The following is a 26,142-nucleotide window of genomic DNA, read 5'->3' on the forward strand; positions in this document are numbered from 1 at the left end:
CCAGGATCCAAGGGTTATCAATACCTTGAATTGGATCACTATATTTTGGCAGCCATATTTGATTCCTGGTGTATGTTGTATGTTGTATATTTCTTTCCAACTGTCCAAGGTCTTAAGAGATGCAAATAGTTCCTGGTGAGCAAGTGGTCAGCTCAAGTTGCACTTGGCACGAAGATGTCTCCTCCTTTAGTTTCTCCAAAAACTTCTGCTTTCAGGAATAAGTGGAGCTTTTCCAAAAGACCTACTGGTGATACAGATGATAGGTAATATTCATGAAAATGGACTAGAAATTCCACAAGGCAGACATTTGCCAGCAATTACTGTACATCAAAGTACAGAGACTTCTGTAATGCCGGATTCCAGTGGAGATGAATTAATATTGTGTGAAGATGATGTAAACACTGATGAGGGTGAGGATGGGGATGATAATGATGACAAATTGCCACTGTACAGATCATTGATAGCACTGTTAGCTTAGCTACCTTAAGCACATTGGTAGCTTGTTTTGTGTGGGCCCAAACAAACTAAGAACTTCAGCCAAAAAGTGTCTGTTCCTGTCCCTGAAGTGTTTGGTTTGTTAAACTGTGCTTGTCCTTTTTAATATCCAACATATGGGCCGGTGGGAGGGCCCAATGACAAATCCATCTTGCATCACTTTTCTTTTCTGCCACTGCTGTGTGGCAATGTTTCATAGATGCACAATAAATTGCAGTGCGTTTGTGCTGCTGCTCTGTTGCTTACTAACCAGTCAGCTTGCTGTTGCTTTTGGCCAATAATGGGGAAAACAACATTGTGAGCTGTGAGGTGGTCAAAATTGACTGCAAATGACTGAAAATTAATGTTATTGTTATGTATAATACAGTAGGAGCAGAATAAGCCCAAATTACATGATTTTAGTAGTTGTTAGCATTTTTGGGAAAAAATACAGATCAAAACCAAAACATGAGAGGGCAGTTTTGGCAAAACCAAAACCTGACAACAAATTAAAACCAAAACCAAAATACAAGGGATAGCGCACCTATATATGTACTGTAAAATAAGTTGTAGTAATGTGCACTCAGGGGACTTACTTCTTGGTACTGTACAACAGCTATTGAGAAGCCATGGGTCACACTTGAAGAAAACAAATACATACATAACCGCAGCAGGGCTCAGCAATACACACATTTTTCTCTCTGGCAAAATTGTGCTTCCACTAGGATTAAATCATATGCATTTACTAGCAGTCTTACTGCTATAGGTAAGACAATGGAAATCATTATCACCAATGTCACTGTACCCATTAGCAGTTTTGCTTGTGTTCTCTTCTTGAGCCGATAAATGTGTTAAGCACAAACTGGAATGCTAGCTAACATAATGCACTTTGTGCTTGTTATGCAGCTTCAGTTATGTTTGAACTTTTTAAAACCAAATCAAACACCAATGGGTACCTACTATAACTTTAAATTGTCTGGTTTTCAATGTGCAATAAAAGACCTTTGGTTGTATTAAAATTGCTGCTTTTTGATGTAAGTAGTTTAGCAAATATTCATTCATTAGTACTCCCCATGTTCTGTAGTAGCTTATGTTTTATAGCTGTTAGTGCATTTGTATTTTCTTGAAATGAATGCATGTTAAAAAAAAAATAACCAATTAAATATATTAAATAAGACTGAAGATTACTTGGCAACATTTGTCTACTGAAGCAAATAAAGGAAGACTTTTATTACTAACTAGACACCCAAAAATATTGTATTAAAATAGTGTGAACTCCACAAGGGCTCTTCTAACATTTCCATTTAGATGGAATATAAGAATTCAATATAAGCAAATAAAAAGCATCCTAAAATCTAGTAGATAAAAACATACTGTCCACAAATAGATTTTTGATATTTATCTGCTTCAGAAACTTTCCAGCACCAAGCATATTTTTAACAAAACGTCTTATCGAGAATCTTTTGACATGAATTTCCATTAGAGACCGAATCAATTCAGTTCCTGAAGCTCAGACAACAATCTGAAAATAGAAGGGTGTTCCCATACTTCAATTGTTATATCTTAGTGAAATGTGATGTACTGTACAGGGAAAGAGATATTAAACCTAATTATATCATGTGCAACCTGACTAGAAGATATGCAGATTCCCAGCTTTTCTATCAGGATTTGCATTTTTCTTTAGAAATGTGGATCTAAACTGAACAGAGAGAGTGTAAACGTTATATTTGTAGATGGATTGTATTAGCTTCAATTCTGAAATGGAGAAAAGAACAATGAATAGTGCTTCAATGTTATATGCATTATTTATTCACCATTCTCTGTGCAGAAGTTCTTTCATAAGATGAGCCGAGCATTCTGTTACATGCTAGTGACGCATTGGACAATATGTAATAACCTGCAATGTGCAGACTGTGCGGGAAGTTATGCAAGTATCCCCGTATTTTTAAAGTGGCAATCATTTACTAGGCAAATCTGACCTGGTTTTGCCTTAAAATAACGGGCAGACTTGCAGATCTTTCTGCACAGCCTGCACATCACAGGCTATAACATTTTGCCCATGGTGTGCCATGAATGAATCGGTAGGTAGAAACACTAATGCTAGATAGACACCTATACAATAGTCGGCCCAATAACCTGATATTGGATGATCAAGCAGACTATTGTATAGGTGTGAATGCAGTGCTATCACAGGATCATTAGCTGATAAATTGTTGCAATTTATGTACTGTTTAATAATTGTCAGCCTAATCTCCCGATCCCATCGAAGTCTAAACACACTGAGTTATTTTTAGCAAAGTGTTAACAAGGCTTAAAAACAGCGAATAAGTGGTCAAACTGAGGACACAGCACTTGCCTGAGAGCGTATACATAATCAGACGAATGTTTGCAAAGGTGTGTACACAGCATAAGTTAGAACTCGATATACTGTAGAAACAATGTACAGTATATGGTAAAAATATGTAACAATATAATAGTATGAAAAAAATATTAAGACAATTGGGACAACTCTTAGACAAAATAGGTCAGAGCACATTTCAGGGTAGCTACATTGTGTGGCCTGAGAATGCGTTGAATGCAAGTCAGCTGTAAATGTAACTTTATGGTACAATTGTCACCTACCGATACCTGTAGTTTTATACTTGTCAGCAGTGTGAACTTGCACCATCCTACAGAGTAGTTGGTGAAAATAATACACCTGCAAAAAGTTAGCTCTACACTTACATCCAGCTCTGCGTAGACTACAGTTCGATCAACATGCCCTCAATTAACTTGCATACAGTATTTGAGAATAGCCAGTTATAGCATATAATTGGCAAGTTGAATTGTGATTGAAATGTGTGAGACTACTTCTCCTGTACAAATATTATTATTATTATTATTATTATCCTTTATTTATATGGCGCCACAAGGGATCCACAGCACCCAGATACAAAGTACATAAACAAATAAGCAAAGCAAGACACAAAAGTGACTTAAGGCCCCAATACACTAGTACAATTTGGCCCTTTTCTACATGATTTCAACTAGGGTGGATTCCCGGGATTGGCTTTTTTCAATGTGTCCCACTCTCCTACCCTGACCAGCCCAGATAACTCACCCTAATCTGGATGGGGGTGGGCCACTTGCTGTGAGGTCTGGCGGGAGGGCGGGCAGTGCAGGGCAGCGGTTAGGTCTGGCGGCTGGCTGCGCAGTGTGACCTCTGACTTCACATCACACTGCAGAGTGCGCATAGCCGGGGGAGGGGGAGCTGAGCAGGGGGAGCCAGGTAGCATCTGAGCCTCCTGAGGAAGCTCAACGCTGCCCGGCATAGAAAAAACTAAAGTGGTGGCCAATCCCGAAATCCCCGGGATTGAAAGTTCCAATCCCGGGATTGAATCCCATCCAATTTTAGGCCAGAATCTCGGGATCCCGTCGATTTCAATCCCGGGATTGGCCACCCTAATTTTGACCCATCGGGCCGATAAATCGTGTGTCATTTACTTCCAAACTGATACTCGGTCCCGTGCGCATCGGATCGGATCTGGAGATTGTTACTGCTGCACCAAGGATACATCATATCCAAGAGCAGGCCTTTGAAATAGATTCCTTGGGGGGTAGAGTTAACATGTATCCTGGGTGGAGGGTGGCTGGGGTCCTGGGATTTGAAATGAACAGTGAACCTTATGCAATTCAGAGCCTCAGTTTTGTGTATTTGTAGTGTTCTTTATTGAGACACAATGCTCAGGTCACATGCATATTAAACTAAAAAGGGAGGTTTTTGAAACCGCATAGGACCTGTGTTTAGTTCACAATATGATTAGTTAGAAATTCAAAAAACCAACATAAAGGCAATAAAGGGTCAAATACGCCTGGCGCTTGGTTGGTGGTGAACCCTGAAAAAAATAGTTCAATAAACTGTATAAATGGAAAATCTTCACATAGGAGGTAAAGACAAAAGGAGACTTTAAGTCTATCCTGGGGCACACTTGCCAAAAATTATTAATAAAATATTACTTTTAATATTCACAATTAAAATCGATCATCTCACAAAGTGACATGGCGACATGTAAAAATTGTAATCATAAGCTTTTGGTACAGTAATCAAAATTTGTAATCACAAACATTTTGATATGGTAATCCAATGTATCATAGCAAAATATATGCGGTATTGAAATACCAAAAAATCTCTCTATACTCACACCTTAACCACCAAACAATTGGAAAAAATGACAAGTATCAATAGTACCTATTAATTAGTACTCATAATTACCATATCATATCTATGTGTGGAGTTTGTATGAACTCTCCATCAGCACATTATCAATCATAAGGGAAAAAGTTTTTGCAAACATCTAGGCAGCATTGATCTAAACATCAGAGTTGATTCATTATGGCTTTTTATGAAACTCTATGCAAAATCTCTGTGTGGAGTTTGTATAGCTGATCAGATCTGAACTGTGCATGCGCTGGCGCCACATGCCAGATAACCGACGGCCATCTCAGCCCTGCGATCGCCTCTGCCTGATTGACAGGCAGAGGCAGTCGCTGGGCGGCAGGGGGCGGGCCGGCGGCATCCGGACGCCTTTTTTGGGGTGCGGTATGAGCAATGCAGGCATTCCCGGACCGTGCAGAGGGTGGGCCGCGGTGGCTGTGTGACATCACATGCAGCTGCTGTGACCCGGACAGCAATGTGTAGCTCCCTGCCAGTGCGATGGAGCTGCGCTGGTAGGGAGCTACTCTTCAAGTACAAAAACAATCCGCTGTGCAATGCTTTTGTACTTGTGCGGAGTGGTAGGGCCTGACATGTGGGGTGAACTAGCCCAATCAGGTCCGAATTAGGCCCTATATCTTTAAATTACTTTCAACCAGTGTGACAGTGTCAGGACATATTTGTTGATCATGCAAATTCAATGTCAATTATTGAGCCAATGTAGTGCAATCTAGTATCTAAAAATCAGATAGCCTCGGCATCAAAGCAGCCCACTCTGAATTGTTAATATGCATGGGAGAAAAATACATTGTTTTTGAGGCAGCATTTGACCCCATAGAGCAGGCATGTCCAAACTGTGGCCCTCCAGCTGTTGAGAAACTGCACATCCCAGCATGCCCTGACACAGCTTTAGCATTCTCTGACAGCAAAACGGTGTCAGGGCATGCTGGGATATGTAGTTTCTCAACAGCTGTAGGGCCGCAGTTTTTTACATGCCTGACATAGAGTATTAAAGAGGTAGAAAAATATATATCAGGGTACTGACAGGAAACAACTCTTCTGCTGTTCAATAGCTGCTATCAGCATCAAATATTGAATAATAGAGAGCTGTTACCAAACCATGATAAGGAAAGAGATGAAAGTAGAGGCACCAGCTTCTGCTATCCCACTTTGCTGCACATGGCACTCTGATGCTGTAGAGTATTGCAGAGTAGCCTGGCTGCTGGGATGAGAGAGCCAGGTACCTGTATAGAAGTTAGTATGACAGATGTATTGGAGATATATTAATACTTTACAATTAGCCGCCGCTGCTGATATTCCCATGTGCCTGATGGATTAATTGCCCTGCACATGCGGATCGTAGCAGCAATTTTGTTAGCAGATGGGAAAAACCATGGCCCTCATTCCGAGTTGTTCGCTCGCTAGCTGCTTTTTGCAGCAGTACACACGCTAAGCCTGCGCCCTCTGGGAGTGTATCTTAGCTTAGCAGAATTGCGAACGAAGTATTCGCAATATTGCGAAAAGATTTTTCTTTGCAGTTTCTGAGTAGCTCGAGACTTACTCTTCCAGTGCGATCAGTTCAGTGCTTGTCGTTTCTGGTTTGACGTCACAAACACACCCAGCGTTCGCCCAGACACTCCCCCGTTTCTTCAGCCACTCCCGCGTTTTTCCCAGAAACGGCAGCGTTTTTTCACACACTCCCATAAAACGGCCAGTTTCCGCCCAGAAACACCCACTTCCTGTCAATCACACTCCGATCACCAGAACGAAGAAAAAACCTTGTAATGCCGTGAGTAAAATACCAAACTTCTTAGCAAATTTACTTGGCGCAGTCGCAGTGCGAACATTGCGCATGCACAATTAGCGGAAAATCGCTGCGATGCAAAGAAAATTACCGAGCGAACAACTCGGAATGAGGGCCCATGTGCAGTGCAGAGTAGGCAGATATAACATGTGCAGAGAGAGTTAGATTTGGGTGGGTTATTTTGTTTCTGTGCAGGGTAAATACTGGCTGCTTTATTTTTACACTGCAATTTAGATTGCAGATTGAACACATCACACCCAAATCTAACTCTCTCTGCACATGTTATATCTGCCTCCACTGCACTGCACATAGGGGGTAATTCCAAGTTGATCGCAGCAGGATTTTTGATAGCAATTGTGCAAAACCATGTGCACTGCAGGGGAGGCAGATATAACATTTGCAGAGAGAGTTAGATTTGGGTGGGTTATTTTGTTTCTGTGCAGGGTAAATACTGGCTGCTTTATTTTTACACTGCAAATTAGATTGCAGATTGAACACACCCCACCCAAATCTAACTCTCTCTGCACATGTTATATCTGCCTCCCCTGCAGTGCACATGGTTTTGCCCAATTGCCAATAAAAATCCTGCTGCGATCAACTTGGAACTACCCCCATAGGGGGTAATTCTGAGTTGATCGCAGCTGGAACTTTGTTAGTAGTTGGGCAAAACCATGTGCACTGAAGGGGAGGCAGATATAACATGTGCAGAGAGAGTTAGATTTGGGTGGGTTATTTTTGTTTCTGTGCAGGGTAAATACTGGCTACTTTATTTTTACACTGCAATTTAGATTGCAGATTGAACACATCACACCCAAATCTAACTCTCTCTGCACATGTTATATCTGCCTCCCCTGCAGTGCACATGGTTTTGCCCAACTGCTAACAAAGTTCCTGCTGCGATCAACTCAGAATTACCCCCATGGTTTTGTCCATCTGCTAACAAAATTGATGCTATGATCAGGTCTGAATTACCACCTCTAGAATCTTTCTCTCAGACTTTCTACTTATTCAGTTTCTGAAAATGCCACCTGCTGTCTGAACAGTGGTACTACACTATGGGGCAGGGGCAAATGCAGAATTTATTCAGGGGGGTTTCCACGGGTATGTGTTCATGTATATGCAGTATATATATATATATATATATATATATATATATAGAATAGAAGCAATAGAGGTGCGCTGGTTTTAATTATCAGTCCATAGGTGTCTTAACTCCTGGCTGAGGCACAGGCACTGATAGGTGCCGCAGCAAACTTCAAATAAACGACTCCTGACTCCTGGAGCCAAGGATTTTTTCTAAGAACAAAAGAAGAATGCGCTCATAGTGCAGATAAGTTTGATAATTTATTTTCACATAGGTAGGTCAAAGCTGCTCACAATAATTAAAAAGACTCGTACCATATATTCCCACTCTGTGGGCTGATTACCACATGGTATAGTAAAGAAACCCAGGCAAGAACCTGCACACCACTGTCCAAGGACCAGGACCTGAAACCCACATCGCTGGCTGGAGATATCGGCCGTGACTCGTCCGGACACCACGTCAGTGGAACAGTCGGAGATGCAGTGCACACGGGTGAATCGAGCGTCTGGTAGGCCACGATATCTCCAGCCAGCGACGCGGGTTTCAGGTTCTGGTCCTTGGACGGCGGTGTGCAGGTTCTTGCCTGGGTTTCTTTACTATACCATGTGGTAATCAGCCCACAGAGTGGGAATATATGGTACGAGTCTTTTTAATTATTGTGAGTAGCTTTGACCTACCTATGTGAAAATAAAATATCAAACTTATCTGCACTATGAGCGCATTCTTCTTTTGTTCTTAGAAAAAAAAAAAAATATATATATATATATATATACATACACACACACATATAGGGGATGCAGTTAAAATGCCGGCTGTCAGGATCCCGGCATTCAGGAGACCAGCGCTGGAATCCTGACAGCCAGTGAAATCCTGACTGACGGAATCCCGACATCCGCCTGAAGCATGGCAAGTGCAGGGAGCCCACGAGAAGATTCGCTACCGACAGACGGCATGGCACTGTTGGTATACTGACAGCCTGCATCCTGTGTGCCACTAAAACATACCTTTTCCAAGAGGAAAGCTGGATGGCACTTACGGGTCTTCAATTAGCATATGCTAGTAAATATAGCCTGCACGACTTAGTAGCAACAAGTCTATATGCATACATACACATATACATACATACATATATACACACACATACATACATATACACACATACAAATAAATAAATAAATACATACATACATAAGCACACATACATACCTACAACAAATACATACAGTACATATAAAATACATATATGGTGGTATACATACCACCAGGGTAGCGTCTAGTTACCCTTCCACCAGGCTGGTAAATAGGAGTGGCAGACTGGTGGCCCTGTCACCTGTGAGGAGCGAGGGAGCTGCTGCGGATGAGCATGCACAGCCAGCAGCTTCTCCCGGACTTTCTCTGCGCAGAGAGCTACATAGCTCTCAGCAGCAGCAGCTCTGCGGTCGCGATCGCTGCTTTTTTCTGAGACGGAGACACTGCTGTCTCCGTCTCAAAGATTAAACACTTGGCTCATCAGGGGGAGGTTTCCAGGTACTCGGAAACCCCCCTGCATGCGCTACTGTGGGGGTCATTCCGAGTTGATCGCTCGCTAGCAGTTTTTAGCAGTCGTGCAAACGCTAAGCCGCCGCCCTCTGGGAGTGTATTTTAGCTTAGCAGAAGTGCAAACAAAAGGATCGCAGAGCAGCTACAAAAAAATTTGTGCAGTTTCAGAGTAGCTCCAGACCAACTCAGCGCTTGCGATCACTTCAGACTGTTCAGTTTCGGATTTGACGTCACAAACACACCCTGCATTCGGACAGCCATGCCTGGGTTTTTCTTGCCACACCTGCGTTTTATCAAGCACTCCCTGAAAACGGTCAGTTGACACCCAGAAATGCCCACTTCATTTCAATCACTCTGTGGCACCCATTGTGACTGAAAAGCTTCGCTAGACCTTGTGTAAAAATACATCGGCCATTGTGAAAGTACGTCGCGCGTGTGCACTGCGCCGCATACACATGCGCAAAAGTGCCATTTTTTTACTTAAGTGCAGCGCAGTGAACATTTTAAGCTAGCGATCAACTCGGAATGACTACCCATATTTCAGACAATTTACACATGGCCTGCCATGTATGTCTTGGGAGGAAAGATTATCTAGTGCCATGAATGGCAGGCCATGACACTTTTTTTTAGAAAGGTAATTGTGGACATATCTGTAGTAGATAGTAAAGATACAGTTGGAGATACAAGTGAGGAGAGCGGGAGAGAGGTCAGGGGAAGAAAGATAGATTTGAGTATAACCAGCATAGAGATGATATTGTAAGTCAAAAGAATTAATGAGCAGACCTAAAGAGGAAGTAAAGATAGAGAAAAGGACAGAACCAAGAGCAAAAACTTGGGGGACACCTATTGTTAGTGGAAGTGATGGGAGGTGGAGTGACGGATTTGCAGAAGGAGAGGGTGGTCCACAGTGTGAAAAGCAGCAGAGAGGTCAAGGAGAATAAGCAGAGACTAGTGGCCCTTGAATTTAGCAGCAAGGAGGTCATTGCATATATATATATATATATATATATATATATACATACAGTATATCAAAAGTTTTGGCCAAATCGACCAAATGAGGGCACTCACCTATTCGAATAGTACAACAGAAGGTTTATTAAGGCATCAATATCACCATAGGTTGTAAACAAGACAATAACTGAAGGCCATCAGTACAGCATGCAGGCACCTGCAACAGGTTCAAAAGGTCGACATGGCAATGGTCTGCACACAAATGGTCAACACAAGCTTTTTTCAATTTTTTTGGGTCAAATCTTGTATTTGTTTGATAATATGTCACCACATCAGTCAAATGTGTACCCTAACAGGCTCTCTTCACTCACCACACTTGGGGCACATGACTCGCCCCGCTCTGTTTTGCTCACCACAGGTTACTATTCCCAGTTCTAGTCCACATGGATTGTAAATCAACCAAATGGGGGATAAACATGTAAATCCCCCAAAAAACATGTATTGACCATTTGTTTGTCGACCACTGCCATGTCAATCTTTTGAACCTGTTGACTGAAAGCACTGTTGACCTTTCATACCTTTCAATCTTTTGTACCTTTCAACCTAATGCATGTCAACCATATGGTGTTGATCTATTGACTATTGACCTATACATTGTTGATCTATCGTCCGGATACCATTATTTGCATGTGTAGGCTATAACAATGTGCATATTTTAAGATAAGCAAATATAAGTATGCCCAACTCAACACTAGCCCAACATTTACACAGAGTTGCTCTAAATGAAAGAAAATAAAAAGGACCTACATATATGGAATCAATGTTGGGGTTAATAGTATAATAGTATACAGATGAAAGCAATGATAACACAATTTGTCTTAAATGAACACTAATTTGTGTATACACATTAAAACACAGTGGTTTCAGCCTTAGCACTGTTACATATGATGGTAATGTCTTGCTAATGTTTCAATTTTATTGGTTTTGCAAACAATCTAGAAGGTAACTGAAGGGATGACTAACTAAAGGATGAAACTGATTGGCAGGCAGATAAATGCCAGAATGAACACCTGACGAGAAACAATGGAGTAACAAAACACTGTGCTCCCAGTAATCAGTTGTCTATTTTAAACTAAACAGGTCAATCAGCAGGTCCAAACATAGTGGGCTTTTTTCAAAATGCTTTTAGGACATTCGCTAAGCATGTTCTATTTGGCTCCACGTATCCACACACAATTAGTGCCTGTTTCATGCTTGTAAGTAAAGCAAAAAAGCAAGCTACGTGACAAAATCATGTTGCACTGCAGGTGGACAGAGAGAGTAAGATTTGGGTGTGGTGTGTTCAAACTGAAATTTAAATTGCAGTGTAAAAATAAAGCTGTTTAACATTTGTGGGCTAAATGCTAAAGCAGCCATTATTTACCCTGCACAGAAAAAATACAAATGTATTTGCTCCCCTTGCACGGCAGCATGGTTTGTTCCAGACACAAAGTTACTTGCATTTTTTATTTACTTACAAACATGAATCAGTCCCACAGTACAGTAAATTAGATATAGAAAACCTGAAAACAATAAAAAAATTTACTGTTTCATTCAGAAGTTCCTACCTCGACAACTGGGTAAGGAGCTGCTCCACATTCCGTTGCTACGGCACTGAGCTTGAAAGGAACCTTGAAGTATGTAACCTACATTGCAAGTGAAGTTAACTATATCATTTAAATTAAATTCACTTCCATTTGTAATTCCATGAGCTGGATTTCCCGGATGACCACAAGTGATGGCTGTAACAAGAAAAATAAGATAAAATATATCTAAATGTTACTTAATAAGATATTAGGGTGCTGATTAAAGAAAAGGTGCAGTATCCTATAAAATTTAAATATAATTCATAAATGAGTGGCAGGTGTTACAAACTATTAGTGCTTCATCATGTTATTAAAAACATTTACAGTATATTAGATTTGGTAAAATATTACAATTATGTAGTTTGGTTTTTGTGATCTTCACATTGATTTAAATTAGGTTTGCTTACTTAGCCTACATACTTAAATGTTTGATTTTCCACACCTGTGAATCCAATAGGTTAAATGTTGCATAAGCTTACTGTGCAAGCATATACAAAGCATAAGTACAAAACTACTGTCACACATCATGAACTTTATATGTGCACTCAAGCCAGGCGCTACCTGCTCAGCAAGGAAATGCAAAGCAGGGAGACACTAGCCTAAACAGGGGATCTCCTTGATCTGCTGCCCTGCTGCTGTCTGTGGTGACATGCTGTGCTGCAGGCCTCCACTGAACCTGTTAAACTCTATGACAGGCAGCAGCACTGGCAGCGTCAGCCGGGAAGCTCTTCTCTTCTCTTTAGTTCTTGCCCCCTCCCTTTCCGCTCCTCCAGCCTGCACCTATGAATTGCTGCAGCACTGCCAGAAGGGAGCCAGACAGCAACCGGGCACAAGTGGAGCCCCAATCGCAGTCAACTCCAACAAGTTGGCAGACCCCCACACAGCCAGGAAACACACTACAGTAGTGGCCGGCCAGGATATTGGCTAATGGGGTGATTGGAAAAATAATATGAGTGCTGTCCAAACTGGATTTAGAGAGGGGGACGTGCATTTTCACCTTGTGTACTGTTTGTCCCTCTATCACACCACATATATGCCCCTTTGTCACTCTGTGTATGCCCCTCTGTCAACCCACATATATGCCTCTCTGCCACCCTGCATATGTCCCTCACTCACCCCATGTCTTTGTACTGTCACCCTATACATATGTCCCTCTGTCACCCTGCATATGTCTCTGTCTTCCCATGTATATGTGCCACTGTCACCATGTGTATGACCTTCTGTCTCCCTGTGTATGCCCTTCTGTCATCCCATGTATGTGTTCCACTGTCATCCAGTTTATGCCCCAATGTCACCCCATGTATGTCACCCTGTGTTTGTCCCAATGCCATGCTCCTTGTAGTGAAACCATGCCCCTATTCTGGTACCAAGTACCACTAACATCCACCCCTTCCCATATCATGCTGCCTGCTCTGTATTTTTTTCTGGAACTGTCTCTGCTGTGTCTGGGTGGCATAATGTGTAAACAGCATTACTGTGGTCATTATGTATAAGGGGCACTACCATTGTGGGCATTATGTGCATAAGCGGCACTACTACTGTGGGCATTATGTGTATAAGCTGCACTACTACTGAGGGCATTGTGTATATATGGGGCACTACTACTGTGGGCATTCTATAAGGGGCACTACTACTCTGGGCATTATGTGTACATGGGGCACTGCTACTGTAGGCATTATGTATAAGGGTCACTACTGTGTGGCATAACATATATAAAGGTCACAACGGTGTGGCATAATGTGTATAAGAGGTACTACTGTGTTATGTAATGTGAATAAGGGGCACTACTATATGGTGTAATATGAATTCAGGGCAATACATGCGGTGTACTGTGATTAAGATTGTGCTACTTGGTGGTGTAATTTGAAATGGGGTACTATTGTGTGGCCATGCACCTTCTTTGTGAGACCACACCTATTTTATGTGGTGAGCACCTTCCCCGTGCACTGTGCCTTTCTAAAGTATGGGCAGGAGGGAGATCACAAATTTATAGTTTGCAAGGGCCTGTGTGCATTTATCAGCCATGTAACATTTTAATATCAGTAAAACTACATAATCTTCAATATCGTGATGTGAAATGTTTGACTAAAGAGTAAACTGACACCAATTGATGTGTAAACTCAAATGACATATATTAATATATGAATGTTCATATCAGATAAATTGTGGCCAGCACACCATAGTAGACCATAAGTAGACCCATTGTATACCATATTTTGAGTAGAATGGATTTTCAATGGAACATTTCCCATAGGGTGCCTGCTAATAGTTGGACTGTGCCTCTCTGGCAAGACATATTTGTATATCACCAGCCTTTCTCAATATTGCTCATGTGTAAACATTTATATATTGAAGAGTACAGGTAGAGTATATTGTCAGGTAGGGATGGTATCAGGATACTGGTGTTTGGGATGCTGATGGTCAGAATGCCAACAGTGGCATCCTGATGTGCAGAATCAGGAACACCTGCTAGGTAAGTATTCTAATCCTCCCTACCCACAGCCTAACCCTAACTTTCCCCACTTAGTGCCTAACCCTCCCCCACAGTCTATCCTTAACCCTCCTGACTTAGTGCCTAACCCTAACCCTTCATTTTAGTGCCTAACCCTAAACTTCCCTACCAGCACCCTAACCCTCCCCCCCACAGCTTAATCTTAACCCCCCCTCTAGTGCCTAAACCTACCCCCCCCCCCTCCTTCCTGCAGTCTAACCCTCTGCAGCATACTTACAGTTGGGATGCCGGCAGTCGAGATTCTGACTCCAGCATTGTGATCAATGTCAGGATCCCAGTATCAGTCTTCTGATCAGTGTCAGGATTGCCTTATCTGTGTTTTAACTGTCGGGATCCTGAACGCCGGTATACTAAATGTATCCCGTCAGTTACACTGCACCATAGCACATAAATCTGTTTTATAACTTAGCTGTGTTTAGCTCAGGATACTTCATTAATTAAAAATCTCTGTCAAAAATATCACTAAGTAATTATTTAATCCTTAGCTATGGTGTATCAATCAATGAAATAAACTCTCCTCAATATGTATTTAAGAGAATGAAAGTCTTTCCCATTATGCTATACTCACATTAAATGTAGGAATATGTGAGAATCCTGGCAAATGCTCTCACAGGGCACCCTTGCAGAGCAGAATGGGGGATACTGCTCCATAAAACACAATCACCATTCTGTACCAGCAATATACTGAGATAATTAATTGTCCTTCTAAGTAATGGCCAGTCACCCATATAAAACAAAACTTATCTTCTGCTCCTTACTTTACTTTTTTGTTCTAGGTCATGTTTAGTATTGTTACAAATTGGTGCAAAAGAAATGGAGCGGTTGAAAATAGTCCTAAAGGAGACAGATTCCTTTACTGTAAAAACTATTATTGTTTCTGTAACTATGTAATGACTGCAGTGTACCCCTGTGTGACTTACCCATATGCTGTGATGATTTTATATCCAACCATTCAACCAAGCAATCCCAAGAGGTCAAATTAATTAGTTTAATGTCTATAAAAGCAATATGGCTCAAATGCAAATGTGCGCAGCTCTCATTCACCTTACTTTAGTTGTTGTCTGTCCATATGGGAATAACAATGAACGCGACAGATTCTTCTTATTTATTCTTCACTTGAAGTGTAACATTTATATATTAGTTAAAGCATACATTTTATATTGACAAATGGGTGATTGTATGCACATTAATCAGTTTATTGCCTATTGTGCTGCAATTTAAACCTTTTCTGCTGATATGGTTAACTTCTCTACACTTCACAAAATTCCTATTTTAAATCATGCTTCTCTTTTTCTCCTTGGCTACCCCAGAAAATAGTGCAATCAGGCAATTGCTTCCACATTTCCTATGTGCCTCATACAGATGTATACATGCAATCTGATTCATTCAGATTCAGTGAACTATACACTCTTCTGAAATTATATCAATATGTTACTTGCTTGAATCTTAAATCTGAAAATATAAAAAATGTTGAAGTATAACAGTAGAATAGCAAAAAGCCCACTCTAATACTCATCACAATCCTTTTGAAACAGATAAAAGCAGGATCCTGCAGAGTGGTGCAGTCAAAGATTAAGTGAAGAAAGTAAAAAGCACACAACTGTAAATAAAGTTACTTCTTTTGAAGTTGAACAGAAAGTTTTGTAAGAAGTTTAAAGAACACAGGTTCTCAGTAAAGAAATGCATTGTGTCAGTGCACATTGCACATGTCAGGGTATTTAGCTAAGAATGCTTTTAACCAAAATAAACAAAACAATAACTAAGATTAAGGAAAAAAAAAATTCAAGTTTGAGAATATGTGTAATAGTTGAAACCACTTTAAAAAAAATCATATGTAAAACTAGAAAAAGCTAAGAAAACTATTTGCATTAGTAATCAAGCTATAAAACACTTTGGGGCAGATGTATTAACCTGGAGAAGGCATAAGGAAGCGATAAACCAGTGATACGTGCAAGGTGATAAAGGCACCAGCCAATCAGCTCCTAACTGTTAATTTACATATTGGAGCTGATTGGCTGGTGCCTTTATCACCTTGCACATATCACTGGTTTATCACTTCCTTATGACTCCTCCAGGTTAATACATCTGCCCCTTTGTTAGGTTTTACCAAAATGGTCTGAATGTAAATTTACAGCGACACAATTATATTTTGTTGTTTAAAATTTTTGCTTACATAATTGGCTTTATAAACAGAATGTATGACAACATAATACTGTATAGAAACTCTGGTAATCCTATGTGTACATGCATTTTTAACTGAATCTCCAAGTGAAAGTAAATCCAAGAAGATAATATTTCAGTCAGTGAAGATAGAGCTAAAAGAAGTTTGATATTTCAGTTAGGCAACAAGATATATTAAGGTTTTGGAGTGATCTTAACAATCCCCAAACTTATTATTGAAAATATGTACAGAGAACTCAAACACACAGTGTATTCAAGAAATGTAAACAATTTTCTTAGCTAAAAAGTTCTCCAAGAAAAAGGGAAAATAATAAACCTAATGGTTGAAGTCTGCCATTCAACCCCTTAATATGTAACAACTGAAAACCTTAACTAAATAATGACAAATGGAGGTGGCTTTGAAATTGGTGAAATATATTTTGACATCTAAGTGAATTATTTTAAAATGTTAGAATGGTGGTCAACAAAGAAATGAAAATGAAACAGGACAATGATAATATAATCATTGATGATCAACTCTCCGCAATATACAAAGCATGCCTGTATGGGCAAAGTCCAGTTTTTAGGTTTAGACAAAAAAGGCCTGAATCATAATCAATTACTTTGCAGAGACAATACAGAGTCATTACTGTGATTGGATGGTGGTTGGGGGGTGGAAGCTGGTAGTACTGTTCCAACTGGAGCATTTTATAAGAAACCAATAGAAGCAGTATGGATGGGCGAAACAGATATGCCATCAAATAACAGCAATTTATAAAGGATTGGAGTCATCTGAGTCTGCATTTGCACCATGGATCCCTGTGTAATACTGTTGAGGGTTCCTCTGGGAAAGGTGAGATAGGAATTTGTGTCATGGGGAAATGGGTGTTGGGGGTTACCCCATGACCAGACTTACACCATGGTGGCTTGAACTAAAGCGGTGTACTGTCACTGTGGTAGCTTGAGGCAGAAGCCCTCATGACCCAGGCAAGAGAGTCAAGTGGCACGTTTCTGCAACATTGTATAAGAAGGGGACTGACTGTTAGTGTGTGTGGAGTAGGAACTCTGTCTGCATGGACTAAAATATATAGAACTACTCAGACATAAGCAGCGTCCATCACCCATTTACTAGTGAGCCTTACTAGGGGATGAGTTCGAAGTTGTCACCTAATTATCCCTAATTCTAGGCCGGGAAAAGTATCAGTGTTGCATCAATAATATATATACATCAACAGTTAGATAATGACTTGGATGACTTTATCATGTCTCCACTTCTACTAATGTATATATATATATATATATATATATATATATATATACACTGCTCAAAAAAATAAAGGGAACACTAAAATAACACATCCTAGACCTGAATGAATGAAATATTCTTATTAAATACTTTGTTCTTTACATAGTTGAATGTGCTGACAACAAAATCACACAAAAATGATCAATGGAAATCAAATTTATTAACCCATGGAGGTCTGGATTTGGAGTCACACTCAAAATTAAAGTGGAAAAACACACTACAGGCTGATCCAACTTTGATGTAATGTCCTTAAAACAAGTCAAAATGAGGCTCAGTAGTGTGTGTGGCCTCCACATGCCTGTATGACCTCCCTACAATGCCTGAGCATGCTCCTTATGAGGTGGCGGATGGTCTCCTGAGGGATCTCCTCCCAGACCTGAACTAAAGCATCTGCCAACTCCTGGACAGTCTGTGGTGCAACGTGGCATTGGTGGATGGAGCGAGACATGATGTCCCAGATGTGCTCAATTGGATTCAGGTCTGTGGAACGTGCGGGCCAGTCCATAGCATCAATGCCTTCGTCTTGCAGGAACTGCTGACACACTCCAGCCACATGAGGTCTAGCATTGTCTTGCATTAGGAGGAACCCAGGGCCAACCGCACCAGCATATGGTCTCACAAGGGATCTGAGGATCTCATCTCGGTACCTAATGGCAGTCAGGCTACCTCTGGCGAGCACATGGAGGGCTGTGCAGCCCCCCAAAGAAATGCCACCCCACACCATTACTGACCCACTGCCAAAGCGGTCATGCTGGAGGATGTTGCAGGCAGCAGAACGTTCTTCTTGGCGTATCCAGACTCTGTAACATCTGTCACATGTGCTCAATGAGAACTTGCTTTCATCTGTGAAGAGCACAGGGCGCCAGTAGCAAATTTGCCATTCTTGGTGTTCTCTGGCAAATGCAAAACATCCTGCACGGTGTTGGGCTGTAAGCACAACCCCCACCTGTGGACGTCGAGCCCTCATACCACCCTCATGGAGTCTGTTTCTGATCATTTGAGTAGACACATGCACATTTGTGGCTTGCTGGAGGTCATTTTGCAGGGCTCTGGCAGTGCTCCTCCTGTTCCTCCTTGCACAAAGGTGGAGGTAGCGGTCCTGCTGCTGAGTTGTTGCCCTCCTACGGCCTCCTCCATGTCTCCTGATGTACTGGCCTGTCTCCTGGTAGCGCCTCCATGCTCTGGACACTACGCTGACAGACACAGCAAACTTTCTTGCCACAGCTCGCATTGATGTGCCATCCTGGATGAGCTGCACTACCTGAGCCACTTGTATGGGTTGTAGACGCCGTCTCATGCTACCACTAGAGTGAAAGCACCTCCAGCTTTCAAAAGTGACCAAAACATCAGCCAGAAAGCATAGGAGCTGAGAAGTGGTCTGTGGTCACCACCTGCAGAACCACTCCTTTATTGGGGGTGTCTTGCTAATAGCCTACAATTTCCACCTGTTGTCTATTCCATTTGCACAACAGCATGTGAAATTGATTGTCAATCAGTGTTTTTTCCTAAGTGGACAGCTTGATTTCAGGGAAGTTTGATTGACTTGGAGTTACACTGTGTTGTTTAAGTGTTCCCTTTATTTTTTTGAGCAGTATATATATATATATATATATATATATATATAGGAAAACACTTCATTGTACCATTTTGTATGCAACCACGGTCGCACAGAGAATATAGGCATGCTGCACGTCATTTTAGTCAGAAAAAGCTGCTTGTGCATCCTATGTACATCACTTTGCGAATGGGATGCATTTAATGGAAAAAATTGCAAAAAGAGATTTTCAGAACTACCATGTTACTCCCTAGCATGGTATGACTAGAAGGGCTGTTTAACGTGTAGGGAGGTTAGATGTATGAGGACGCATCTGTACATATCAGCAAAGCTTCATCTGCTCACTTATGTTTCCATGTCTGTGTTTTAAGTTGCTGAAGATACCTGCAGGTTATTTCTAGCTTATATATGCATCCAGGGGGAAAGATGAAACATACATTTTTCTCGAATCAAAAACCTGCTTTTTTTTGTAGGTACAAAATTAGCAAATTGGATCTACTATATTTCAAGACCATTTTAATTTAGAAAATAAGACACAAAAGGAAGAAAATATGTGCTCAGCTTGGGTCTGCATGTCCTTACTGTACTGAACCTGCACTAGCACCTTAACTGGGGCTTTGAGTGCCCTGTGCAGGCCATGTCCTCTTTCTGCATGACGACATGTTGTCACACGCCCAAAATTGCAGCAGTACCAGAGAGTCTTGAAGAAGCTCCAGGCACCTGTGAAAACAGCAGAGTTCCTGTCTGATGCTACAAGGTGCACTGCTGCAATGATACTGGCTGCAGGGTGCCATTACCGGCACCCTGCTAGGCAGAAGCAAGGGGTGGCACCAGTGCTGTACACAGAGAGCAGCTACACCAGTCACACAACCCTAGCTATTACCCAGAGCTGCACCCATTCAAACAGAACTTTAAATGTTCAACTTTAAGTCAGAATCACAGTGGATTTAAGAACATTGGCCCTCATTCCGAGTTGTTCACTCGTTATTTTCCTTCGTATCGGTGCGATTTTCTGCTAACTGCGCATGCGCAATGTTCGCACTGCGGCTGCGCCAAGTAAATTTGCTAAGAAGTTTGGTATTTTACTCACGGCATTACAAGGTTTTTTCTTCGTTCTGCTGATCGTAGTGAGATTGACAGGAAGTGGGTGTTTCTGGGCGGAAACTGGCCGTTTTATGGGAGTGTGTGAAAAAACGCTGCCGTTTCTGGGAAAAACGCAGGAGTGGCTGGAGAAATGGGGGAGTGTCTGGGCGAACGCTGGGTGTGTTTGTGACGTCAAACCAGGAACGACAAGCACTGAACTGATCGCACTGGAAGAGTAAGTCTCGAGCTACTCAGAAACTGCAAAGAAAAATCTTTTCGCAATATTGCGAATACTTCGTTCGCAATTCTGCTAAGCTAAGATTCACTCCCAGAGGGCGGCGGCTTAGCGTGTGCACTGCTGCGAAAAGCGGCTAGCGAGCGAACAACTCGGAATGAGGGCCATTGTGCTAAGTTTAGTTCTTCCCATGTCACATAGACCCTTACAACCTTTTCTATTATGTTGCCAGATTCAGGACCTGATTCAGAAGTGGATGTAAATTCCGACACAACTGAAATTCCATACGCAGCAGTTCTGCAAAAATATGCAAATGTTACAGCCACATGGACTAGTACAGAGATGCACACTGGCAATGTTTCTAATCCACTGCTTAAGTACAAAGAGGCATTATCTGCAACATCGGTCCCACCATCAAAGTTCTGAGCTCAGAATGGCTGTCAGATCTAAGTTGCTAGGTCTTTGCAACTTCATATAAAGTTACAGTCACAGGCTAAAACAAGCCCTCTAAATCAGGGGTGGGGAACCTTTGGCCCTCCAGCTATTGTTGCAAAACACATACCAGCATGCCCTGCTACAGTTCTGCTATTTGGTCATGCTAAAACTGTTGCAGGACATGCTGGGATGTTTAGTTCAACAACAGCTGGAGGGCCAAAGGTTCCCCATCCCTGTTCTAAATGGCTGCAACATGTCTGCCACCATCGGTAATCATTCATGACACATGCACGGTGCCATGAATCAGCAGGTCCCCAGATACCACCAAACCCTGTCTCTCCTCCTAAGCCCTCTGTCCCATGCTCACTTTTGACCCCATCTGTGTCACCCCTGTCTGTGTCTGTCCCTGCCCACCCCTGCCCTGTAGAATGTAAGCTTTCACAAGCAGGGCCCTCTTTCCTCATGTGCTTTTCCATCTCTGACTTAACCTATCTTCCTTTCAATATTCCCTTCAACAACACCAAATCCCTCAGTTTTCTGCCACCCTGATATTTATTTCAATGTCGTCAGCTATGTTTATATACCCTGTACTTGTCCTATATTGTCTTGAACTGTAAGTCAATGTTTTCTTGTTTTGCCTGCTTGTTTATGTACTCTGTAACTGTGTGGGAGTTGCAGATCCTATGTGGTGCCATATAATAATAATAATAATAATAATAATAATAATAGTAATAATCTGGAACCACTGTCTGTAGGATTGGTTATGTCAGCACTAATGGTTTATGACGCAACTCAAGCTGTCACAGAAGAGTAATTTGAAGCCCTTATGTTACCCTTCACATGCAGTAGTATGTAGAATGGACCTCATAAGCTTCTGATTTCATCAAATACCATAGATAACCATGCAAGAATTATTGTAATTTTATTTTATAATTTTTTTCAAAGCATACATATTCAAAAATGGTTGCATCAATTAAACATGCAGATTTTTATTGTGCAGTTGTGCAAAACTGAGTTTTCTGTGAAAATAATAGGACAGAAATGAAGAAAAACACAAAGTCACACAAACTGTAAACTAAGATTGGCATGCAGAAGGCTATGGGAAGTATATGGGACAAGTCGGCTTAGCAAAGCCCTTCCATGACTGTAGAGGGGTTTTTATAATCAACACTTTCTGGATAACTCTCTCAGCCAAATGTTAAAGAATTCTGAGTCACACACCCCTTCTTCTGTCAGAATTGCTCAGACCAGTTTTTCACAACATTGCAAAGCTATTTGAAGTGTCCTATAGCTGCTACCCAAAAGATGTGATGCAGGTTCGTCAACAGGGCTGTTTCTAGAACTTGTGGTGCTCAGTGCGAAAGTTCCCTTTGGTGCCCCCCCCGGCAGGTAAGACAGAGTTGGCGTGCATCCAAAAATAGAGTTGCGGCTTCATAAGGAAGGGGCATGGCCACAGTTATGCCCTCAGTAGTTGTGCCCCCTGTAGCTGTGCCCCCAGTAGATTTTCCCCTGTAGCTGTGCCCTAGCAGTTGTGCCCCCAGTAGCGCCACCTACAACCACAAAAACAACAAACAAACACACAATACTTACCAGCCCCGCTCCTGCTTCCTGACAGCTGCTGCGCTGCCCTCCGTCTCTGGCTGTCTGCTCCTCTCTATGGGAGGGACGTCATGATGTCTCTCCCATAGCAGCACTGCACAGACACTGGAGGTCAATTATGACTTCTAGCAACTGACAGTGGTGCCGGCTGCAGCGGGCAACCACACAGCCCATGGTGCCTGCTGCTGCCGGGAAGCGTGGAGCAGGATGCGGGGTGAAGGTTGGTGGCAGGTGCCTGCGGGGTGACTGCAGCCATGCCCATGGGCTGTAGCGCCCAAGGCACCCGACCTGCTTGACCATGCTTGAACAGCTCCTGTTCATCAACATACAGATCTTTGTAAATAACCTGTCATGCTCTATCCTTACACACACTTAGGCATAACCCTCATTAAAACGTTGTTTCTCTCCTGACCCCCATGCACAACATGTATTTTTTGGGGGGAGCTTCAAGCAAAACACAACCTCTGTCTCATCTGGACATAGATGGTTATCTGCCCCCATCCTGGTCTGGGTTAGCTTCAAAGGGCTAAGCGGTTGTAAACCTCATTCCACCTATCAGCCCCTCTGCAGCACAGACCTAGTTCATTTATAGGGAATAGGCATATACCATTACGTGGCATCCATTTTGTTAGGAAATGTCATATCTCTTGGTTGAGTCTGGGCATGACCATGACACCCTGTGTGACACAGATGCATGCACAGCACAAATAAATCACTTAGCTGCGCAAAACATCAAAATAGTGTCCACATCTTAATCAGACCCTCAGTGAGGTGTCTCAACCAAGCATGTAGAGAAATAAGCTTACAATATGATAAAAACAGTAAACAAAAATAGATAAACATAAAAAATGAATAATGGCGATAGCATACTGATGGTACTTAGCAAGCATTGGTACATGTATGAACACCAATTAGCTCCTGCACCCACCAACATGTGATCATGTGTGTATACTGGCCATGTGCTGCATTCGCATTGTGCATGCATCAAGTTGCCTCTGCAAACCTGCATGTAATGAGTATTTCTTTGGAAAGTGATTAACAGGAAGTGTCCGTTTGGGTGTGTTAACATGGAGTTAGCGAGCAGTGGTTGCTAAAACGCAAAGTGTCATGTTTGTTTTCAGGGCATGTATCTGACTTAAGCTGCTAGCCTTAATGTACAAAAACAGGACATCTGCGTGACTACTGCTGTGTCCAGTCTGCATAGCTATACATAGGTCTACTCTTCAGCCTGAAGTTTCTTGTTCTTGTGTATAGGCTGTGTATATGTATGCAATTGCAAATGAGTTATGGTAGCTCTGGCGGGTGTCTTTTTTAATTTCTGGGTGGCAGCTTCACTTGCTGATATCTGCAGTTGTGTTGCTTAGAAAATCGCACTTGTCACTACATTAGCATACTTCTCTGAATCCATCCCCTAGTCTTATTATTTTACATGCATAAAATGTAAATTCTATTTTAATGTAAGGTTCTATTTACAGTGCTCTTTTTTGTGAGCTAAGTGGAGCCCTATGTAATATTGAGTTATCTATATATTAAAATTGCTGATAAAAATTAAGTCATTATGTTGGGATGTAATGTCATTTGGTATTACCTCTGACCTCTCACACCAGAGTCAGAGATGCAAAGGAGAGAATGAAAAGGGGTAAGAAAATACAGAGAGAGAGAGAGAGAGAGAGAGAGAGAGAGAGAGAGAGAGAGAGAGAGAGGAGTAGAAGGTAGAAAGATTTGGGTTGCAAATAGGTAACTAGGAGGTGTGTTGTTACAGTGCTATACCTAGGGTGATGTTGATGTTAAGTATTAATGGTAAGTGTATAAATTGTGCTGGTTTGTTTGTTTGTTAGCTTATGTACAGTATACAGATAAAAAGTGGTGTTTGTGAGTGTGATTATGTGATATGTTTTGTGGTGAGTTATGTGTTGTGTACAATGAAGGAATGTGAAAAGTCAAAAAAATCCTTCTAATGAGAATATAGTATTAGAGCAGATGATGTCAGTCAACATACACTTTCATTGGAATATTACAAGTGGAGGGTTCGAGAGATGGGATGTTGGTTGGCTGTGGGAATTGGGTGTGATGGGGATGGGGAAGGAAGAGGAGGGAAAGTAAGGTTTGGATTAAACCCTTGGAGTTTGATTTAGTCCATGAACAGAGGAAAAGTCCTTGGTTGATTATGCTAAAGCAGTCTTTGTGTGGATCACATAAAGTTGGATAGGTGTGATAACCATAATAAAGATAGTTAATTGACTTACCTGTAAGCAGAGATGGTTTTCTGGAGGGTCTGCTGATACTTTGCAGTGTAAAGAGCACACCGTGTGCCTAATCACTTTAGAGGAATAGTAAGATAGTAAAGCTTTGCAGAGTTGTTATTATGCAGCCTTACATACTAAAAGCAAAATACAAGCAAAACTCAAAAAACTGCAGTTTCCGAGTACCAAGCTCCAGTAGGCAATACTTTCCAGAGCTTGGACCATTAGACCACAATATCTGATGATTCCTCAGCAGAGGGAATCTCATTTAAGCCAAGTCCAGGAGAGCTTCCTAATGGTTTGTGAATACTGGACCTCATTCAGACCCATTCGCATGCTGCCATTTTTTGAAGCCATGCGATCAGGTCTGTATTACGCATGCGCATGGGTTGCAATGCACAGGCATGTCACTAGCTGGTGCCGGGCAGCAACGAAATGAACCAAGAAAGCGATTGCAGCGGCGATTGCAAGAAGATTGACAGGCAGAAGGCGTTCGTGGGCGGCAACTTACCGTTTTCTAGGAGTGTGCGGAGAAAAGCAGGCGTGCCAGGCCATTTTCATGGAGGGTTACTGACATCATTAACATCCCAGATCGTCACAGCGGGTGAGTAAGTCCTGAGCTGTGCAGAGACTACACAAACTTTTTGTGTGTGCAACTCTCTGCACAAGCGTTTGCACAGCCCTGCACAGCAAATCCCACCTCTCCTGTGGGCGGTTATTACCTGGTTGCAGCAGTGCAAAAAATAGACTGCATGCGACCAGGTCTAAATGAGGCCCACTGTCTCTGAAGGTATCCTTTACAAGTACCAAGGAGATCTTCAGGTGCTGGTCCGGTGGTATTTGCTGTAGATCTGGATCAGATTTATGAGCCTTCTGCAGGATCATGTGGTGATGCATAAGTTGGTTAGGCATTACAACTATTTACATAAAATGCAACTTTGCTCAAAAAATGGATTAGACCCAACTGTTGCCCCAAAGGGGTTGGATCACTTTAGAGGAGGAAGGGAGGAATGAAGAGAGTGGTGAAATATGCCATGTACTTTGAAAGTGATTAATCTCAATATAATGAATGAGTACCCTCACTCAGCAATGACTCTACCAACCTTGCCCCTGTGGATGGCTCAACAAAGTATTGTAATTATGGAGAAAAACAAATGTCTTTTATTAGCATAACTGACTTTGTTTACAAATGTATTTAACAGACACTACACAAACTAAATTATACAATGTAGGATATTTCTACATTTTACGAATCTTTCTGAGTAATCTTGTAGTGTTGTTTATTTTATTTTAATAATTCCTATAGAAATAAAAGGCAAATAGCTTAGTTCTTCATATACAGAAT

At 41.7% G+C, this 26,142-nt stretch overlaps 1 protein-coding gene across 1 annotated transcript in view; it reads right to left on the reverse strand.

Moving 5' to 3' along the window:
• Positions 1 to 26,142, reverse strand: part of CSMD1 (CUB and Sushi multiple domains 1) — a 2,470,978-nt gene that overhangs the window by 145,687 nt on the left and 2,299,149 nt on the right. Inside the window, 1 exon segment of the mRNA XM_063916678.1 lies at positions 11,652 to 11,825. Within this exon segment, the coding sequence (XP_063772748.1) occupies positions 11,652 to 11,825 (174 nt within the window).

This window comes from Pseudophryne corroboree, chromosome 4 (assembly GCF_028390025.1).
Source record: "Pseudophryne corroboree isolate aPseCor3 chromosome 4, aPseCor3.hap2, whole genome shotgun sequence".
NCBI lineage: Eukaryota > Metazoa > Chordata > Amphibia > Anura > Myobatrachidae > Pseudophryne > Pseudophryne corroboree.